The 19,615-nt window shown below is 37.8% G+C and overlaps 3 protein-coding genes across 8 annotated transcripts in view; 2 read left to right on the forward strand and 1 right to left on the reverse strand.

Moving 5' to 3' along the window:
• Positions 1-8,626, forward strand: part of TIAM2 (TIAM Rac1 associated GEF 2) — a 134,664-nt gene extending 126,038 nt beyond the window's left edge. For all 4 annotated transcript variants that reach the window (XM_061471592.1, XM_061471593.1, XM_061471594.1 and 1 more), the window contains 7 exons: positions 999-1,117; positions 2,207-2,315; positions 3,911-3,969; positions 4,811-4,916; positions 5,680-5,767; positions 6,330-6,484; positions 7,350-8,626. In XM_061471592.1, the coding sequence (XP_061327576.1) occupies positions 999-1,117; positions 2,207-2,315; positions 3,911-3,969; positions 4,811-4,916; positions 5,680-5,767; positions 6,330-6,484; positions 7,350-8,002 (1,289 nt within the window). In that variant the 3' untranslated portion in view covers positions 8,003-8,626. The remainder of the gene's footprint in view (positions 1-998; positions 1,118-2,206; positions 2,316-3,910; positions 3,970-4,810; positions 4,917-5,679; positions 5,768-6,329; positions 6,485-7,349) is intronic.
• Positions 8,552-19,615, reverse strand: part of TFB1M (transcription factor B1, mitochondrial) — a 28,646-nt gene continuing 17,582 nt past the window's right edge. For all 3 annotated transcript variants that reach the window (XM_061471605.1, XM_061471603.1, XM_061471604.1), the window contains 2 exons: positions 12,092-12,219; positions 8,552-9,499 (listed from right to left, as the gene is read on the reverse strand). In XM_061471605.1, the coding sequence (XP_061327589.1) occupies positions 9,250-9,499; positions 12,092-12,219 (378 nt within the window). In that variant the 3' untranslated portion in view covers positions 8,552-9,249. The remainder of the gene's footprint in view (positions 9,500-12,091; positions 12,220-19,615) is intronic.
• Positions 18,151-18,840, forward strand: CLDN20 (claudin 20). Its single transcript, XM_061471591.1, has one exon. The coding sequence runs from the start codon at positions 18,151-18,153 to the stop codon at positions 18,808-18,810; it is 660 nt and encodes a 219-aa protein (XP_061327575.1). The 3' UTR covers positions 18,811-18,840.

Consider the following 19,615-nt stretch of genomic DNA (forward strand, 5'->3'; position numbering starts at 1 on the left):
TTTCTCCTCACTTCCTGCACAGGAGCATGTCAGGTCAGTGTTGCTGTTTTTCCCACTTGGAAACACTGAGCAAAGCTCCATCTTGTGGTTATTACTTAGCTCTTTAACTCAAAGTTGAAAGGTGCCACAGAAGGAAATCTTAATTGTTTTGAGGTTTGGCTGTGTCTGTTGCATACATAGAGGAGATCTGTGTCAAAGCTTTGCAGTCTTCCCGTGTAGAGTGACATGTTTGTCTAACGTTTATTAGGATTGATTGCTTTTCTAGGCTCAGATGCTTGGGACTTGACCCTGGCAAATTCCAGTTCAGGTCTGTCATCACCTGGTAGATGAAAGTCTAGAGATCTATTTTATGGTTGATTGTCATTTTAACAAAATACATTCAGGCAAAATACATTGTCAGCAAAAAGTCACAAGGCTGTTGCTGGCTTTAAAGGGAATTTCTAATAATGTTCCCTTGCCCTTACAACCAAACTGGGGGTAACTTACTTGCAGGTCAATTAAGAGCTGGCAGGACTAGAGAAATCTTGTCCAACTCCTTTCTAAATTAACACAGAAGTCTAATGAATTCTAGCATCATTCTTGCTTTGAAAACAAAAATTAAACAAAACCTGGCCACCAGCATTTATTTTATACATACAGTCTATAAGGAACTTGTACAATCTAGCACTGTATTTCTTTGTCCATTCTGTGGTGAGCCAAATGGCTCTATATATACAAGAAGCAAAACTTAAGTGTGGTTACTATCATATTGCTATAAGTATTTGCTATAAACATCTGAGGCTTATCACTGGAATACTACTGAAGTCTTTCCGGGCACTCATGACACCACATGAGCGTTTTTCACTTACCCTGATTAGAAAGCGTTTCTTCCACTGTTGCTATGAGAAAATACTGTCCACCGAACCTTGGGGACATTTGATCATTTTGCCTGCCTCAAGTGGAATTCAGAGAATACAATTGAATTACACAGTTGTCTATGAAATTTTTAAACCTTGTAGAAGCACTGAAGGCAATGGAAAAAGTAGCAAGTCACATCAATGAGATGCAGAAGATATATGAAGATTACGGCACTGTATTTGACCAACTGGTTGCAGATCAAAGTGGAACAGAGAAGGAGGTAAGAGAAGGAACAGAACTTTTTATTCATCTCACTTGCCATTGGGTCTTTATCTCTCCCTGAAGTTGATTTTGTCAACTTATTTGTGCTGGGCTTCCTCCATTTTCCTTTAATATTTTAACTTCTGTTTCATATCTGCCTGTCAAGTTTCTTTTTGTCAGTAGGTTACGGTAAAATTTTCAGACAGCTGCCAGAGACGCCTTCTGGACTGACAAGAATTGCAAGCAGGAGTAGATATAGTTCTCAGTAGGAAAAATCTTCTCAAATGTTGCAGGGATTTTCCATGCCCCAAGGCATTCAGGGTTTATGCTATAGAATTCTTAAGATTTTTTTTTCACCCGTATAAATGAAAATGGCAATTCAAGGGATTTCACACTGAGGTCTGTTATTCTCATTCTCTACACTTCCAGTGCTGAGGCACCCATGGGTATTTGTCAGAGCAAAACCCATTAGTTAAACAGACTGTGTGCACGCATCTCCCAGAACTGGGGCAGCAAGGTCTCAACTTAGCCATTTACATCAAACAATTATAAGCAGATGAAATTTATGAAGGTGGAGATCAAATATGAGAGATGCTGGCTCAGTTGTTTTATTTCCTCCTAGTAAAAGCACCAAATTTCTCCCATTGGCTGCTTGGTATCTCATCATTTATGGAGAAACAAAACTGGGCAGCCTGGGAGATTCTTCACAGTGTCATGTTGTCTCACAGAAGCAAGCAGCCCCAGAGTACAAGACCTCCATTAATTCTGCCATTGGCAGTGTCATTAATACTAATTACTCTATAGAAATTAAAGATACTTACAGCTAATAAATCAGCCAGTTCAGAACTGGCTATATGTGACAGATCATCTGATGTACTTAATATTCTTCTAAGTTATTAATAGTAAGAACTTCTATCCAGGTTCCATAACTTAGGGGCTATTACTTTTTACAGCTGTTAACCTATTTTAAAAAGGGAATTACTCATGCTTATCCTTCTGTAGTACACATCTCTCTGCCTTTCTCTCTGTCCATACATAGTGAAAACATATTGATATGTACTCATTAAGGTTTCACTCACATATTATCTACTGTCTTAATTTAATATAGGTGACAGAGCTTTCAATGGGAGAACTTCTGATGCACTCCACAGTTTCCTGGCTGAATCCTTTCCCCTCGCTGGGCAAAGCAAGAAAAGATCTTGAACTTACAGTGTTTGGTAAGTGTCTTCCTTAATGACTCTCTGCTCTTTCAAATCTAAAGATTACCACATTAAATCTTCTAACAAGGTGAAAGCCACCAGCTCCTTTCCCTGTAGCCATGTGATAGCTAAGGCAGACTAACATCTGAAAAAGTACATAGCCGTATTTCCTAATATGAGAAAAGTTTCCATTTGTTTGCTGTTGCTGGTTGCTTTGTGAGCCAGCCTCAGCTGCTCTCCTGCCTATACGTAAAGTGTGGAAATGAAGTGATTTTCAAGAGGCAATATTGTCATTACAGCAATCTGCTAAACCAAGTTTAGGAAGGCTGGTGGAAAAATCCCCATTCAGATTATTTTAACCTGAAAAATGGATGTGGAAATGAGAGCATACAAACAAGAGTTTTATTTAATAGTATATATACTATTAATCATTCACTAATTACCTAAGTAGTTAAATCTTCCAGTGAAACGTCTTAGGCACTTGTCCAAAATGTCACTGGATAAACAATGACAGAATGACTCCGGGTTGACAAGACACAAGTTTGTCTTTCTCAGGGCTGTCATGTACTTCTTCCCTCAGAAGCATGATGGGTTGGAGACGGGTTGCTTCTAACAGAACAAACAGTAACTATGTGTCAGATTCCTTGGATAAGCTGCTTGATGATCTGTGTATGCCAGACACTTCCCAGAAGGACACATACGAATGAAAGGACTTTGGCCTGATGCTTAGCTTAAGGCTGATCATCTGCCACTTGGGAAACCAAATTTTATTCTCACTTTAAATCTTATGTGGGCAGCTTAGAAAATGTGCCTAATATGGAACTGACGGAAACTGACAACCTCTAGGGTTAATGCTGTGCTTGCTATGGTTGTATCCAAGCTTCATGTAGGGATGACAACTGCGTATCATCATCCCTCTCTCCTCTTCCACTGGAAGGAAACATGGCTGCACAAGCAGAGCTATACTGTCCTAAAGTCCAATCTGGACTCTGGTACTGTTCTGTAGAGCTCCCTGCAGCTTCAATGCCCCCATGTTTCTGTTCCTCCTTAAAGCTGAGAGAGAACATGTCCCTGCCTCCCTGGAAGCTGAAAGATTAGGTAACATTAGTAAGCCACTCCAGTCAGATGTTGTGGAAGCCAGAGAATTCCTGCAGATGGAAAAGTAGAAATTGAGATGTTTGAGTTTCCAACAAAACAAATGCTGAACTGCAGGAAGAACAGACTTAGTGTCCTTTTACATGGCATTCCCTTGCTGTATAGGCCTTTCTGATTGCAAAAAAGGAAATCTGAACTTTTATCTAACCTACATCTGCTGTATTTGTTTATGTAAAGACTTACAGGAGACAAGTTGCTGCTAATTTCAGAATAAATGTGCAGAATGGCTTAATCCTAAATGTTTGGACAAAATCTGAGGAAATAATACTGCCATTGCATGAACAAGTGTAGGATGAAAAACCTAATTGTCATTTTAATGCAGGGCAGGTGCTTTAAAATCCATTTGCTTATCTCGTCCTTCACATTCCAATGCCTACAATAAACAGCTTCTCTGAGACAATGTTTTCATTGAATATTACACCTGTAATTAAGTTTTCCTTTTCTGATTTCTTTTTTAGTTTTTAAGAGGGCTGTAATACTGGTGTATAAGGAGAACTACAAACTGAAAAAGAAAATGGTAAGTCAGGTATCAGTGGCGGTGGTAGGTGTTTAAGCACGGGATCCTACTGCAGTGTGCGATGCACAATACCAGCATTGAAGGGGGACTGACTGTGATGACACCACCTTCCCTTACTAGGCTGGAATTTTACCTATCACAGCCAGAACAAGTGCGTCAGTATCTGTGTACCCATACTTTTTTTTTTTGTTACTTAGTGAGGAGCAACATCTTCTCTGCATGAGCCCCATTTTAGTTTTGTCAGGTGGAATATGAAACATTGCCATGTAGGAATCATTAATTCTTTCAGATGGCATTTATAATGCCCTCCTTAACATAGTGCATAGGATAAAAACCTCTGTTTATAGACACTTGATCACCCTGGAAGGGAAGGAAAAGGGGCATTATAAACATAACCTCCTCTGTCCCCCATTTAAAAAACTGGAATGCTGAAGCCAAGTAGCAGGTTGCATATTCTGAGTACCAGTGGTGAAGTACTGCACCAAGATTACCATAACAGGCGGAGTGGCTCTAAAAGTAGCAGCAGCAGCTACATGATTAATGTATTCGGCTAATCAACAGTCTGCAGGTTCCTTCATGGAAGGCTTGTTCACTAGTAGTACTTATATGCAAAGTATTATTTTTATCCATTAAAACCAAGTGCTTTTAGAAGTTGAAGCAATTACAAATTCCAAATGTTGTGTCTGTCACCATTTCAGCTACATTTGCAAGCACATATTAAGGTAGCAAAGTCTAATGAATTTAGTTTCTCTTCAGAGGCAGGTCTTCAAGAGTAATTAAAAAAAAAGCACCCAGTTTTTTTGCTTCTTGGAAATATCCTTGATTGTTTTTCTTTTTGCAGCCTACTAATGTTCGTGCTGTACATAATTATGGTGACTTGGATCCATTTAAATTTCGTTGGTTGATTCCTTTATCTGCTCTTCAAGTTCGACTGGGGAACACAGCAGGTAATCCCCTTGGTCTGAATACTTTAGGATTGAATGCTTTTCTGGGATTTTGTAATACTGTTTCTTCCATACATCTTTCTGGAGCCTCTGGAAATGGGCAGGTGCGGAGAAAATACCATCTGCTGTTGTGTCTTGCATGCAGGGGAGCTTGATACATTAACAGACTTTCTTCATTTGGTATGTTGGGTTCTTCCACAAGTTCAGGCAGATGCAACATGATGTAAAGGAATGACAGAATGGAAATCCACAATGAAAAGATACCATGAACAGAAGGTGATTTACCATGGTTGATGTCCTGGTGATGCCCTTACACTGTGTGTGGGCCGACCCTTCTGTTTTTCCACGTGGGAAACATGACTGTAATTTGTGGTAGTAGAGGGCTGCACTTTTATTCTCCCTTTGAGTTGATCTTTATGATCCTATCCAGTTCTGTATCTTCTGTAAAAGGTGATACTAGGTATTTAGAGAAAAATTCAATGCTTTGCGCACCTTGGAGCAGGTGCTTAAGGCTGGAAAGCAGCAAAAAGCAGTAAGAATGGGGAAAGCAACTCTCCAAGCAAGCACCTTTTAAAGGGAGCGCTAGGCTGCTGCAACAGGAGAGTTCAGGAGACCTTCCTTTGGGTTCCATCTTGGGTGAGGTTTTCTGTGGATCCACCCATGGCTATGTTAACACCACCTTCAGGAAGTGAAGGAGCTCTACACTCATCTAATGACAAAGGTTTTGTGAAATATATACAGAAATAATGTTTTCTTCCATGTGCAGGAACAGAGAACAGCTGTATCTGGGAACTGATTCACACCAAGTCAGAACTGGAAGGCAGGCCAGAAACAATTTTTCAGTTGTGTAGCAGGTAAGTTTTACATGAAGGTTGTATTCAATGAATCACATTAATGGAATTAAAAAAATTATATATATCTTCCCCTGCCATGACCCTTGCCTCAGCACTTCCAGTGCATCTCTCCTTGAATCCAGGCACTATGTCAGCGTTTAACTGCATAAAGTGTAGCAGTTTGAAATTAGAGGGAATTTGGCACAGTGATCCAGTGTCAGAAATCTGCACAGACCTATGCTCGTAAGTTCCAGTGTGAAATGGGAAAAGTAACTGTTTTATCAGATTCTCAGTTGCTTAGCAGAAATTACTTTCTGACAAAGGCCACTTAATGGGTGATCCCTTGGTATAAAGTTACCTTTTGGGCTGTCTGCCTAAGGGGAAGTAACTGAGATCTTGAAGTGTGTGAAATGCCTAATAAGACATAAAGATGTTAGCTGCAAAACCACCCCTAAAGCAAGTTACTGGCAAACCCCACTGCACTAAAGCATGTCAGCAGAAAGAAGGCAAGCAAACTTTATCCCAATAGTGTCTTCTTCAGAGGGGAAAATTAAGTAAGTTATCTGTTTCCTTAAACTTGCAGTGACTGTGAGAACAAGACTAACATTGTGAAGGTGATCCGTTCTATTTTGCGGGAGAATTTCAGACGCCACATAAAATGTGAGCTACCACTGGAGAAAACAAGTAAAGAGCGCCTTGTTCCACTCAAGAACCGTGTACCTGCAACAGCCAAACTGGGTAAGAAAGAAATGTGTTCTCAAAGTGAAAAATGGAGTCTGTTTTCTGGCACTGGCAGAAGGTTTGTAATTATTACCATGACTCTAGTGTGTCATTGTAGAATTTCACCACCACCCAGTGCATGGCAAAGGCTAAAGGAGATAAGCAGGCTTTCAATCCCCCCACAGCTGTGCTGTGTCATTAGCTCTCTTAAGGGAAGACTTAACAAGGCCCAAATTAATTGTGCTGGGAAGAAAGAGACTCCCTTTGGCATGCAGTATTAGTGTTCTTTCCTCTGGGTTCCCTTTTGTAACTCAGCCCTGATAACATTTAGAGCTAAAACAACTGGCAAAAGGCAGAAGTCTTGCTTCTTTCAGTGCACTAAACTGGCATCCCAGCAGATACCCTAATTAAGTACAGGCTTTAAACATTTTAGTTAAATGAGAAGCTACTAGTATTTCAAGTTTGCCATCTTATCAGTTGTCTATAAAATCCCCTTAACATCACAGGAACCAGGACAGCTCAGCCTCCACCTATAATCTGGCTCTCCAGTGCTTGCAGTTCCTGAATCCATCTTGCTTTCCTGCATAAGTGTATAAAACATTACTACAATTTTTGGAAGATTTTGTATATAGTCCACATGAAGGCGAGCATAGAGCCCTGGGGTAGGTGGAATGAAAACTCTATGGGATCACACTGTATGATATGGGCAAAGTAACTTTTTTAAAAAAACTAACAAAGTAGCAAAGAATGCTGCCACATCCGGCCTGGGATGATTATCAAATGAGACTATGTACACTGTAATTGTAAGTGGGTGATTGAGACAAACAGTATAACCAGCTGATGTTCTGCTGCAAAAATAAACCTGTCTTTTTCTTCTGCACAGCTTCCACGAGGTCCTTGAAGGTACTGAAGAATTCATCCAGTAGTGAGTGGAACGGTGATCCAGGGAAGGGCACTTTCCCGGACTCCGATGAGTGCAGCCTGAGCAGTAGTACTCAGAGCAGCAGCTGCCACACCACGGAGAGCATACAGGAGCCCAAAAATTCATCTCATGATAAGCACATACAGAGCTGTGCATCTGACTTTTCTAATGTTCTTGTCAAAGAATCTGATATTCTCAGTGATGATGATGATGACGATGCCTATCGAAACCTAAAGAAGGGCAGCCCTACAAAAGACATTGAAATACAGTTCCAACGGCTGAAAATTTCAGAGGAGCCAAGTACTGACTCTGAACGGGATCAGGCTGCTGAAAATGAAGAAGGAGATGGCTTTGAGACAGGAGACATGCGTGAGCACCCAAAGCTCGTGCGTGGCCATTTCTGCCCAGTGAAGAGAAAAGTAAACAGCACAAAGCGCAACAAGGGAACTTTAATGGCAATGCAAGAACACCACGAGTCCCTCGACAGTCACTCTGATGCTGCAAATCTAGATCTGAACTCTATTTTGGAGAGAGAATTTAGTGTCCAGAGTTTAACATCTGTAGTTAATGAGGACTGTTTTTATGAAGCTGCGGAGAGGCATGGGAAATCCTAGCTTTCTAGCACTATATTTAAAATATTCATTTGAAGTCCGCATAAAATTCAACAAACCTATTTTGCTTTAAAACTAGTAAATTTATGGAAGCTGCAGGAAAACTTCTCTCTGATTTTGTGCACTAAGACATTTTTCCACAAAAACAGCTGTAAAGGATTCTTAAGTTATTTTAATTTATTGTGGTTCAAAAATAGATTAAGTTAGCCAAGGTCTGTAAATTAGTTCATCCCTTTCAAGCAGTTATTAAGATGATGTAGTATTCCAGGGGAGGGGAAGGATGGCCTCATTAGTAGATTAAGTAAGTAATGTGGAAAAGGTGCTAGCGAGTGGCAAAAGGGTTTACAATGGGAAGCAGCATTGCAAAATGAATTTTTCAATACCTTGGGCATTTTAGTTCTTTCGTTTTAATTTTTGCTTTATTTAAAGCAGAATTAAGTTATTTTTAATGTGTTTTAGTGCACAATAGTGCAAGAATTTCATTTTTGTAAGTTTCAAGATGCTGTTTATACTTTATACATATGTGTAAATACAAAAACAAAGCTTGGCCTGTAATCTTTTATTTGACTGTATTTTTTGTTTTCTATACCAGCCTGTACAGTAAAAGACAAATAAGTATTGTACTTAGCCATGTTCTCTACTTTTTATCATGCTGCTTTTCCCTAGTTGGAGCTTTAAATCCCAAATTCTTTGCTTTTACATAAATGAGAAGAGTATTAGGAGACCTTGAGACAATCTGTGCACTTTACCCTCCTGTAAGCCCGTCACTTGAGTATATTTATACAGGAATTTCGGCTTTTGTTTTTTTCAGTTACCCTGGACAGTAGGCTGTTCCAGGATAAAAAGAGCACAAAACACCAAATACTGTCTACATGCTGAAGTATGAAAAGTATTTTTTCTTACATTTTAATAATGCACTTTTGTTCATATAGAACTCAGTTATTTCGGAAGCATCCCAACTTAATTACATGTCTTACAACATACCTTGTTCTCGGTATGTGTTCTAGCCATTCCCCTGAAGTAAAAGAACCCCGTAGGCACCTTGTAACTGGACTATCTTTTCACTTTTGTCTGCAGCTGAATGGAATGAATAAATAAAATGGGAAAGCCCTTTCTCTCCACCACTTTCTCAAAAGTAATTCTTCCAACCCTGCAGAGATGCAGGAATATATAAGCCTCCTTTTACTGAATCAACTCTAGATTAAGGAGCTAAAACTAATAAAAAAACCAGTCTGCTGCAATTACAGCTGTTACAGCTCATTTTCCTCTTCAGTCTCTTCAGTACTTTTAAGTAATTTTCTTGTCTTCTTTTCCTTTAGTTCTTCTCTATAATTGTACACAAAAAGGCTAGAGTCTTCATCACACATTTTCCTGTATGTATTGCACAGATTTCTAAATTGCGACATGGAGAGCTGAAAAGGACGCAGAGTTGGATCAACATTTGCTGTCATCATCAGCTGTTCTGTTCTTTTCAAACGTCCACTTTCAGGAAACAAGGTCCTAAAAGGTGTGGGGAGAAGACAATCAAATTCAGAGTTCAGACAGACAATTCAGTTTCCTTTAAGAGTAACAGAATCCTTTTAAGAACGTACTTAATAGTAAACCTATATTAAATATGTAATTCTTTTAGCTTTAGCACTCAATATAGATCATTATCTAAGCAAATGGAAATATGTAAGGGCCCTTTTTCTGCAAATTATGACAACATAGAAAAGCATATACATACATTGTATGTTAATGTTAACATACAGGAACAAACATGCATGTATTTAAAGGGAGCTCTGGGTACAGATAGATACAGCCACAGAGTTAGAATTCACCTCATAATCAGAGAGCAACAACAGATTAAACTGGAAAACAGATCAGATCCAAACCATATGACCTTCATGGTAAGTAAGTGTTTTATTCCAATGGGAAAAATATTATCACTTGTCATTAATACTATAATTCTAATGCCAGAAAAAAAAAAGCCAAGGAGGAGGAAAGGAATATTTAATTATCATTCACTTGGAGTATGTGCTAGGAGTCCTAGATTTTGTCACTGTTCATCAGTTAATCATCTACTCTATTGCCAGATGCATTAGCACCTCTCACAAGTTCCCTAAATTTCAATGAATAGTATTAGTTCGAGTAATTTTAATGTCTCATAAAAATGCATACTACAAAATGCAAACTACTGAAAGTACTGGCTCTTATTAGCAGTAGTTCTCAGTCTACAATGGGTCAGGAAGGCAGAAAATTTGCACATGGTTGATGTGTATGTCTCAATTTTCAAATGATCTGCCTCTATCATACATACCTAAGACCTAAAAATGCTATGCACCTAATACATTAACACCCCCACAGCCCTAGCTGTGTTTCACAGGTTGACCGGACAAGCTACTCAAAATGTTTTCTACAAGTAAGTGATAGGTGGCTCTTGGTGAGCAGACGGAATACAAAGTCAAGAAAGGGTTTAAAATTACAAGAGAAGGATGGAACTTCTAGGAATAACCTGATTTCAGGTATGGGCTACTCCAGGCCTTGGTCAAAAATGTCTCCATTACTTCAGCATCTAGGGCACCAAGGTTAAAATGGACCAATCCTTATTTTGATACCGATCCTTAACTCACTCTTTGATTTGCTAGTTAAAAGAGGTATCTGAAGCCAAAAATGTTTAATCACCTTTTATATACAGAACCATCTTATAAATGTCCACGAACAGCAACTTGAGCTATATTACATTTCTTTGCGGATTTAACAGCTTTATATACTATGTCTGTCTCAGATCCCAGAATTTACACACAAATATCAACTGATTCTATTACCTTGGTTTTGTACAGTGTATGTGATGCATAGGTAGACAAATACCTTATAATGAACTCAGACTTACTACACACCCAAAATGTGCTATTTTTTTCAAGTCAGCTGAAGAATAAGAGGACTGTATTTCTTAGCTGCACACTAGGACTAAAGCACAAGTTGCTATGGGATATGTGATGTGCAAAAGTTCAGGCTCTGGCTCCTTGCCTCAAAAAAAAAACAACCATTGAGCAGTTAGTAGCCACTTGAGATTAGTTGTGTTTTTTTTTTCTAACTTTGCCAAATACATTCTACATAAAGTAGATATGCTGACTGCACATGCCTTCTGCTTACACTGTCAACTGAAACGAGAAAAACCCCAACAAAATAAAAAACCCAAACCACCATCCTGTAAATCAAACTCATCTAGAGATTGACTACATCATTTTCTAACTACCTCAAACCTTAACACAGGTAAATTAATACTCATTTTAGATCCAGTGTCTGCCTCCATTACATCAATGGCATTTACTACTTCAAGAAAAAAAATAACAGCCCCACAAAATTTCTATAATCACCTTTAAAATAGTGATAGTTAAGGCCTGTAGTTCCATACGGTGGCATCCTACCTAACTCTGGACTACATGAGGGCCAAGACCATGCCCAGTAACACTCAGCTAGCCCACCCAGCAACAGCACACCTCTAGTCCTAACAGCAGCTCTCTCCTGCATTCTACAATGCTGAATGCTGGGTTTTTCCCATACCAAGCCAGACACGTGGCCATTGCTGGAGTTTTAACAGGATCCTTGGTGAAGAGACTGCAGGTTTCTCACATCACTTAGAGAACCTAGTAAATTCCCTCAGTAAACCTAGGGATTTTTAAAGTGTCAGTAAGAACTCCATACAAGGGCAAGCACAGAAAGAATTTAACCTTTTGACATTAACCCCAAATAAGTAAAATTTCCCACAGGTGATGCTCTCCCTGTTCATGGGTTCTGAATTTTGACACTTTCATTTTGTAACTCAACCAAAAAATGCCATAGTTTTTGTTGTTTGCTTCTTTCCAAGACATAAATTATCAGTAATTTATCCTAGTAATTTTAACAACTTGAATTACACTAACAATAATTACTACATAATTACAGCAGAGATTCATCTCATACTTTGCCTCCAGAAATTATTCAAAAATGGAAAATCTGATAAACTATGATGACAAATTTAAAATGGGAGGAATAAAATCAAATGTATAGCTACAAGTGCCGATGCATTTTCAAAACCAGTATCTGAGACGCTATCATAAGAGATCTTACTCAAGTCCACGGAAGCAGTATTTTCTTCTAAACTGAAAAACACTTTGAACCACTTTTTCTACGAGTTCAAATGGCTGCTCTATCTTTGGTTGCACCAGTGGAGTGAAATGCACCACAGCCACATCCACCTATATGGAAAAGAAAGAGAAATTTGAGTATGTATTCCTCTGAGACACATTATTTCTATGTTAACCAGCTAGACTTCAGGAAACAGGCAGAACATAGGAAGACATTATTGTGACAGTTAACGTAACTGCAGTGACAAATGTCATGGTATTTGAATATAAAAATTCAGCTCAAATTTCACGGCCCTACAGAATTTTAGTCGTACTTATCTACATATTTCCAATTAGTTCATATGCCATTAATACTCAGTACCTTTTTCCCCATGGCACTTCCTCAATCTAGAACAACTTCCATGTAATCTGTAAAGTAATTAGCACTCTGTTCTTCAAATCCTTCCACAAGATAATTCTGACATGATACACAAATTAGGCAATATTTGATATACAGGCTGAAGGGCAGCTGGAGAAAATTGGTATTATAATTAGAAATCAAACCCATTCCCTATATGTTTTCTGTTGCTCTAGGGCTTTTTTTCAAATGTAAGCCAAGGAATTAAGTTTTCAGCATACTAAGAGTGTAAAATTCTTGTCCATTTAAAGGAATGGTAGGTTAAAATAAGTTTGCACCCATTTTAAGTGACCATACAACTCTATTTATAGTGTGTATCACAGTTCATCCAAAATTATATTGAAATAATTCTACAAAGATCTTTTTCAACTGTTTTATTTTTTATAGTTCTAAAATCAGCTCTGTTCACAAAATAGTTATTTTCCCTGTGTCTGAAAACATATATATATAAACCCCCAAAATATGTATATATGTCATGCAGTTATAGAGATACTGTATTACACAAAGATGCCCTAAATTCAGACTTCTGTATTAAAAAAATAGAGGCTGTGCTAAAAATCCACTTCTGCACAACACCAAGTTAAAGCAGTTTGCCTTCCACACTAGATATTAACAACAATATAAATGAAAAATTCCTGTGAAGAAGGACACTGACAATTTATATGATTTCTACAAGTACTGGTGCTGTATGACTACAAAATTTTTAAGTTCCAGACTTTTAAAAATATTCAGTTTCTTATTAAAAATGTCTGCTCGTATGATGGACAAAAAATAATCCATCTTTTTAAAAGGTCTGAAAGCCAATATTGTCATTTATGGAACAGTCTATGTCACATTAAACTGAAGACGTGCTTGTTCTGGGTGAAATAAGACATATACTCATATACACCTTTTGTTCTAAGCACACTCTCAGTGTACCAATTGTTTGAGAAAACCCATAGCAAAAGAATACTTCAAAAAAAGTAAGGTGTTTTTTTCTACTGCTTTAACCAAAACTGCTCTAAGTTTGTGGAGGGTTTTAAAATCAATTAAATAGTAGTAACCTCTGATGTGGACATATTCTTCTGGCACAAAAGTGCCATCCATCCATGTTGTACTTTCAGTGGAAACAGCTCAGCTGTCAAGTACATCCATCCGCTACAACTATTTCAACAGCAGAGGTATTGTATTTGCTTTCAACAGAAATGATTAAATTCAAACAAGTTTCTTCACATAGACAGAACTTATGAAGCTAAATGAAAATACTGGCTAGGAAAAGGAAATAACCACTGATTAACGGTGCTGATGAAAAAAACTACAGCGAGTTTCCAGTATCAGCAGTGCTAACCTAAGTAGATGTTGCAGATAATGTTTTTTTGTTTTTCCACCCTTTCTGAAAGCTAGAGCTAAGAATAAGATAGGAAAAAAAAAACATAAATTATTAAAATGTAATGACACAAGAACTTATTTAAAAACTATGTAACAAAGAAAATTTGACATATGGAATCTGCAGTGAAAGACACATAAACTTGTTTTCCAAAGCAGTTTCTGAATTTCTGAAGTGCCAATAGTTTCTACCTTTGCCACAGGTTGCGGATACCTGTCAGGGAGACCACAAGAAGACAGCAAAACCTTATGCTGACACTGAGGCGGAACAGGGCAAATACGTATTTCACATAACCAACCAGCTGTTTTCACAGACATACTGAAGGCTTTCATACACATACGTATATGTTTACCTATGCTTCAGTCAAGAAATGAAACAAAGTATTTTCTCCACAAAATCAGGGATAAGAAAACAACCAGAAAGATCTTTTGAGACCTCAGTTTTGCAGAACTGCTCACAGGTGATATATGAGGTTTCTCCGAGAGCTGGAGCTGCACCTTTAACAAAAATTTCTGAAGAACTAAAAAAAAGAACACCATCTACATGCAGTGTACAGTTTAACAGAAAAAACAGCTCAATTTGTAATCTCAAGGCCAGTGGGCAATAATTTCTGCTTCTGAAACAAAACACAGCACTTTTCAGCATTTGTTCCATTATAAACGCTGTTTTCTTTGGACCCCAGGAAAGCTGCCTGGTTACTATAGTAACAGATACAGGGGGAAAGCTTTTTGCTTGTAATTGGCCACTCCTTTAAAATTATACACGCTATTTTTCTCTAAGCTTTTTAATATGCATAGAGTAGAATTATGAAAGCCAACAGAGTACACAACAGCATATATTAATTTGCTGATAATTTTACCAGTAAAACTTTTCTTTTTCACCCTACCAAGTATGTCAGACATATTTACAAAACAATACTCAATTCTCACAACATAATGAATATGAATATTACTCAACTGATATACCCTGAACTGTCAGTAGTATGGCAATTATTCTCCCCTTGCTGGCTTAAGGTAGCTGAACATTGAAAGTTTACGTTCTAGTAGGGTAGGAAGAACACAATTTAATTCAGAGAAGTCTGCTGCCTTACTGGTGAAACCAACACTATAAATCAGAATAAGCTTAAACGAGGCAATTTTTACTTAATAATTCTTGACAAATAAGGGTCTCATGATGGGCAATACATGTATCTTGCAACAGGGCTGTATTAAAAGAAACCCAAAGATCCTTTTTCAAGCTACAATTTCCTCACAGGGAACTGAAACCTAAGCAGCATATTACAACTTCATTAAAACAGACTGCTTGAGATCTTATTAAGACACTTCTATGCAAGCACTCTCACAAGCTAAATGCTCAGTACCAGAATTTTATCTACTACAGATAAATGTTACATCTAACACCACATATGTGTACCTCTTAGCAACCTTGTTCTGATCCAAAGGCTTCATTTTGGTTCACTTTTCAGCAGAAAATAACTGTGCCACTACACTAACAGCAATAATCTAATTCCTCTGTAAGAACAGCTTTGTAATTAGTCCATTCATACTAGGATCACAAACAGGATCACAGGAAGCTAAAAGTCAGGTGCAGAACCCATGTGTATATATCACTGCTGCAGTCGGCAAGATTTTTCTCCTAACTTGATTTAACACAGCAAATTGTCAAGGACGCTTCTTTGATGTGCTGCAGTTACCACACAAGCCTTTCTAGCAGCTTTATCCTTTCATCCTTTTATACAGATGCATACAAAGGTAGTAAGTTATAGAATGACCTACAGAAGGCTAAGGCTACCAAGGATAAGCAAAAAGTGTACTTAATAGAAATGCCCTGCTGTTCCAATTACAAGTTAAAATAAATTGCATAGTTCTTTCCCAGGAAATTTAAACTCTTAATAAGATTATCTGAGATGAAAAAAAAAAAAACAACCCCCAAAAAAAATCCAACAACCGACAAACAACAAAACCCTCCAGGTCTCAGTTCAACTTAAATGAAACCTACCCTCCCCCACCTCAGCGTCTAACCCACCTCTCACCCCCTCACCCCCCAATCCCTAAGTCTACAGTTTCTGGATTCCCAAGATTTTATTCCTTTTAATCACTGCTCACAGTTTTCATCATAGAGCCCAGAGCTTTCATCACAGAACCTGGATATCATTATGTATTTAGGACTAAGGACCTCTATGTGTTTTCCTCCGTAATCTCTTTGCTTTCCCTTACTGAGCATTTTGTCAAACAAAACTCATTAAACAAAGTACTCCTTTATTCTCGGGTGGATGGAACTAAGAGAGCGAACAAACAGCAGTAATGCACTTGCTGTAGAGAAGAGAAAAAAACAACATTCCAAGAAATTTTGCTAATGCAGTTTTATATGAGAAAGGACAATTCCATTCAAGAAAAACTGCATTTTTCTAGGACGTCTACAGTGAAGAAAACATCTCAGACCTCACATCCAGCAGTAAGTGCTACAAAACCAGGAATGAAACATAACTCTATTTTTTATTACACTTGCAGTGCATATACTTAGATTTATTTGCCTTTACTTTGGTTCATCCCATTAAATGTAATGTATGACTACCACTTGCAGTAATTTGCGTTTATGCTCGTGTGTTTTTATACGCTGAAATTTTAAAAAGGAAGCAATGAAAAAAGCTAACTCAAGACCCTAATTAGCTGGTCCAGAATATGCTTTTGAATGAGTTCTGAGCTACCAAGACATGTCAGTTCCTTCTGTAAAAGGAAGTTAAGTCATCTTTCTCATAGGCCTGATACAGCAAATGACATACTCTTCAGTCTGAACAAAATTAAGGGATTTGGAAATAGGCATGTCTTTGAAGTATGATTTTAAGAATAAGTAGCTGTGAATAGTCAAATACTTAACTATAATAATTTTTAAATAGATGTATGCTGGAGAGAGTGAGCATACCCTTGAACAATTACCTGCACTAAGTACAATATATAAATTAGAGAATTACATGTTATGTAATGCCACCAAATACTGATATATATTGATCAAAACCTTGTCGTCTTACAGATAATGAAATGAGTACAATGCGACAAATACTGTGTTCCACTTATTTCAATCTTAACCCTTATTATCACAGCTTTTCAAAAAAGTTCTAATGCTAAACAGCAATTTTAATATTATTGTTCATATTTCGAGATAATGTCTCAGGAAGCATAATCCAGAAAAGAGGACTGCCCTTTCTGTTATCACTCTGATAAAAGACAAAACTTGCCAATTACACAGACCCACTTGAAAGGCAGGCCACCATTTCTAATCCTCCTTACAAGGGTCTAAAACCATTGTTCTTCATCTGCTGTCCCAACAGTCCAGTTCTGTAACAGCAATGGTTCTGACTTTCCAGGTGCAGTTATCATACTGCCTAAAACATTCTCATCTGGCAAATGAAATTTGACTCTTTATGCAGGAATAGCAAGGAGCATTTTTTTAATGCATTTTTAAAACTGCCACTTCATAGCAAATTTGTAAATTCTTTCAGACAGGCTGCTCTAAGTCAATGAATCACTGACTGAAAATAAAATACTGATTTACAAAAGTCACATGACTTAATTGTGAAAATACTGCAAAAAAGAAATTCAATCTTATTCCCCTTCAAACCCAGGAAATGTTGTAATTTATTAAACAAAAGGACAACATTAAAATAACTGAAATAAAGGGTTACCTTTAACCACTCTTCAAACAAAAGAAAATATTATCAATATTCATTGTTATAAAATAGTCAACAGGAACCGACTACAGCCATAAACACATTTAAGGAAGGTACTTGAAGAGTAGAATATATTTTCTACCACAGTGTTTTTCTGCAATGATTTCTAATCTGCAAGTTTCTAATATTCCATTGACAATATATATTTGTCTAGCAAGCCTGCAATCTGCATACTACTGCTATAAACAACTACCGTAAAATAAGTTTAGCCTGATGGCTTGCAATCATGTAGGAAAGGGCAGCAGCTCCTTGTTACATGCAATTCTAAAACACTGTCCATTTGCCATCATTTATGCTCAAGTACCTTGTGTACAGCTGCTCGGCTGCTCTCATCTGCTTCAGGGTCATGCTCAGATATTCATTCAGATAGCTCTAATTTTAAATGCAAGCTTTTGTGGTTTGCTGATTTCTTTTTCTTTCCCCCTTGCATTTCTCCTCCCTCCCCTTCCTCCCTGTTACACAGGGCTACAGCCTTGGCTACGAAGCTACCAACCAGTTACACTCATTTACAAGAGAGAAAGGGCAGACAAAAGGTGACAGCAGATAATCAACATGGCATCAGCAAGTCTGCAGTTCTTTGCTTTTATTCTGGCTTTGTTTGGTGTTTTTGGAGATATCACAGCCACCTTGCTACCAAACTGGAAGGTAAATGCAGATGTTGGTTCAAATATCATAACAGCTATAACACAGATGCAAGGACTTTGGATGGACTGCACATGGTACAGCACTGGGATGTTTAGCTGTACTCTAAAATACTCTGTTCTCTCTCTCCCCATCTACATCCAAGCTGCACGGACAACCATGGTACTGTCTTGTATCTTATCGGCCTTTGGGATCTGCATCACTACAGTTGGAATGAAGTGTACAAAGTTGGGAGGGGACACTGACAGCAAAAGTCACGCTTGTTTTGCTGGAGGAGTCTGCTTCATTCTTGCAGGAATTTTTGGATTAGTACCAACATCCTGGTATACAAAAGAAATTATTTCAAATTTTCTGGACCAGACCGTTCCAGAGAGCAGTAAACATGAACCAGGAGGAGCAGTTTACACAGGATTTATTTCAGCAGGGTTTCTGCTTACCGCAGGTGTTATCTTCTGCACTTCATGTTTTAAAAAGCAGCAAGGAGCATGGATTTACTCTCCAAAGCAGCACCATTTCCCATCTACAGAGCAGGAGAGCAACACAGGCTACAACCTGAAGGACTATGTGTAAATACAGTTATTTCTATCCATTGATGCCATTTTTTGTGCTAAGTGTAGTATGATTATTTCAAAGAATGTATAACATAGCACTTACATCTGAGCTTATGTTTAAGCAAAGTATTTAATTTATAGCGGCATCCACAAAAAGAATAAAATTAAGAAATAATGCTTAAGTCTGCTACAAGAGTACTTTTCTGCTGATTTTTCAAACCATTCTCTGTGACTTTCCAAGTAACATTTACTGAACAGGAACTATTTTAAAACATAACTGACAGTACAGTTAATATACTGATAACTTCTTACAGCAAAGATGCTTAAAAACTAACTGCATTCTATTTAGCAAATCAGGCTATCAATAACATACAACATTTTATAGTGTATTTTAAATTTTATCTTTAATTATGGTGCAAGGAAAAAAAACCCTCAACCACTCTTTGTCCAAGGAGCCAAACTGAATGTTTTTTAAATAGCAGACCAATCTGCCTTTCATTTTCAGCTCTAAATTGCCTCAGTAACTAGATTTCTTAAAATACAAAACAAAAAACCACACACAAAAGCCTCAAAACAGAACCCCCACCAAACCCCCGTAAGCCCCAAACCTCAGCTGCATTGTATATGCTACATATCAGGCTGAAGAATCAGCAGTACCATTCAGATTTTGCCAAAAATGGCTCTCCTGCCCCAAATTGCCACCTGCTGTGGGTTTCATTTATTATTCTTAAAGAAATGTCTACTCAACATTCACCAATAGCTACTAATCTATCACTACACAATGAACATTAGATTTGAGGAGCAATACAACCACAGAAATGTAA

This window comes from Pezoporus flaviventris, unplaced genomic scaffold (genome assembly GCF_033815535.1).
Source record: "Pezoporus flaviventris isolate CSIRO_AGI_PZ_B2104156 unplaced genomic scaffold, CSIRO_AGI_Pfla_v1 ptg000066l, whole genome shotgun sequence".
Classification (NCBI taxonomy): Eukaryota; Metazoa; Chordata; class Aves; order Psittaciformes; family Psittacidae; genus Pezoporus; species Pezoporus flaviventris.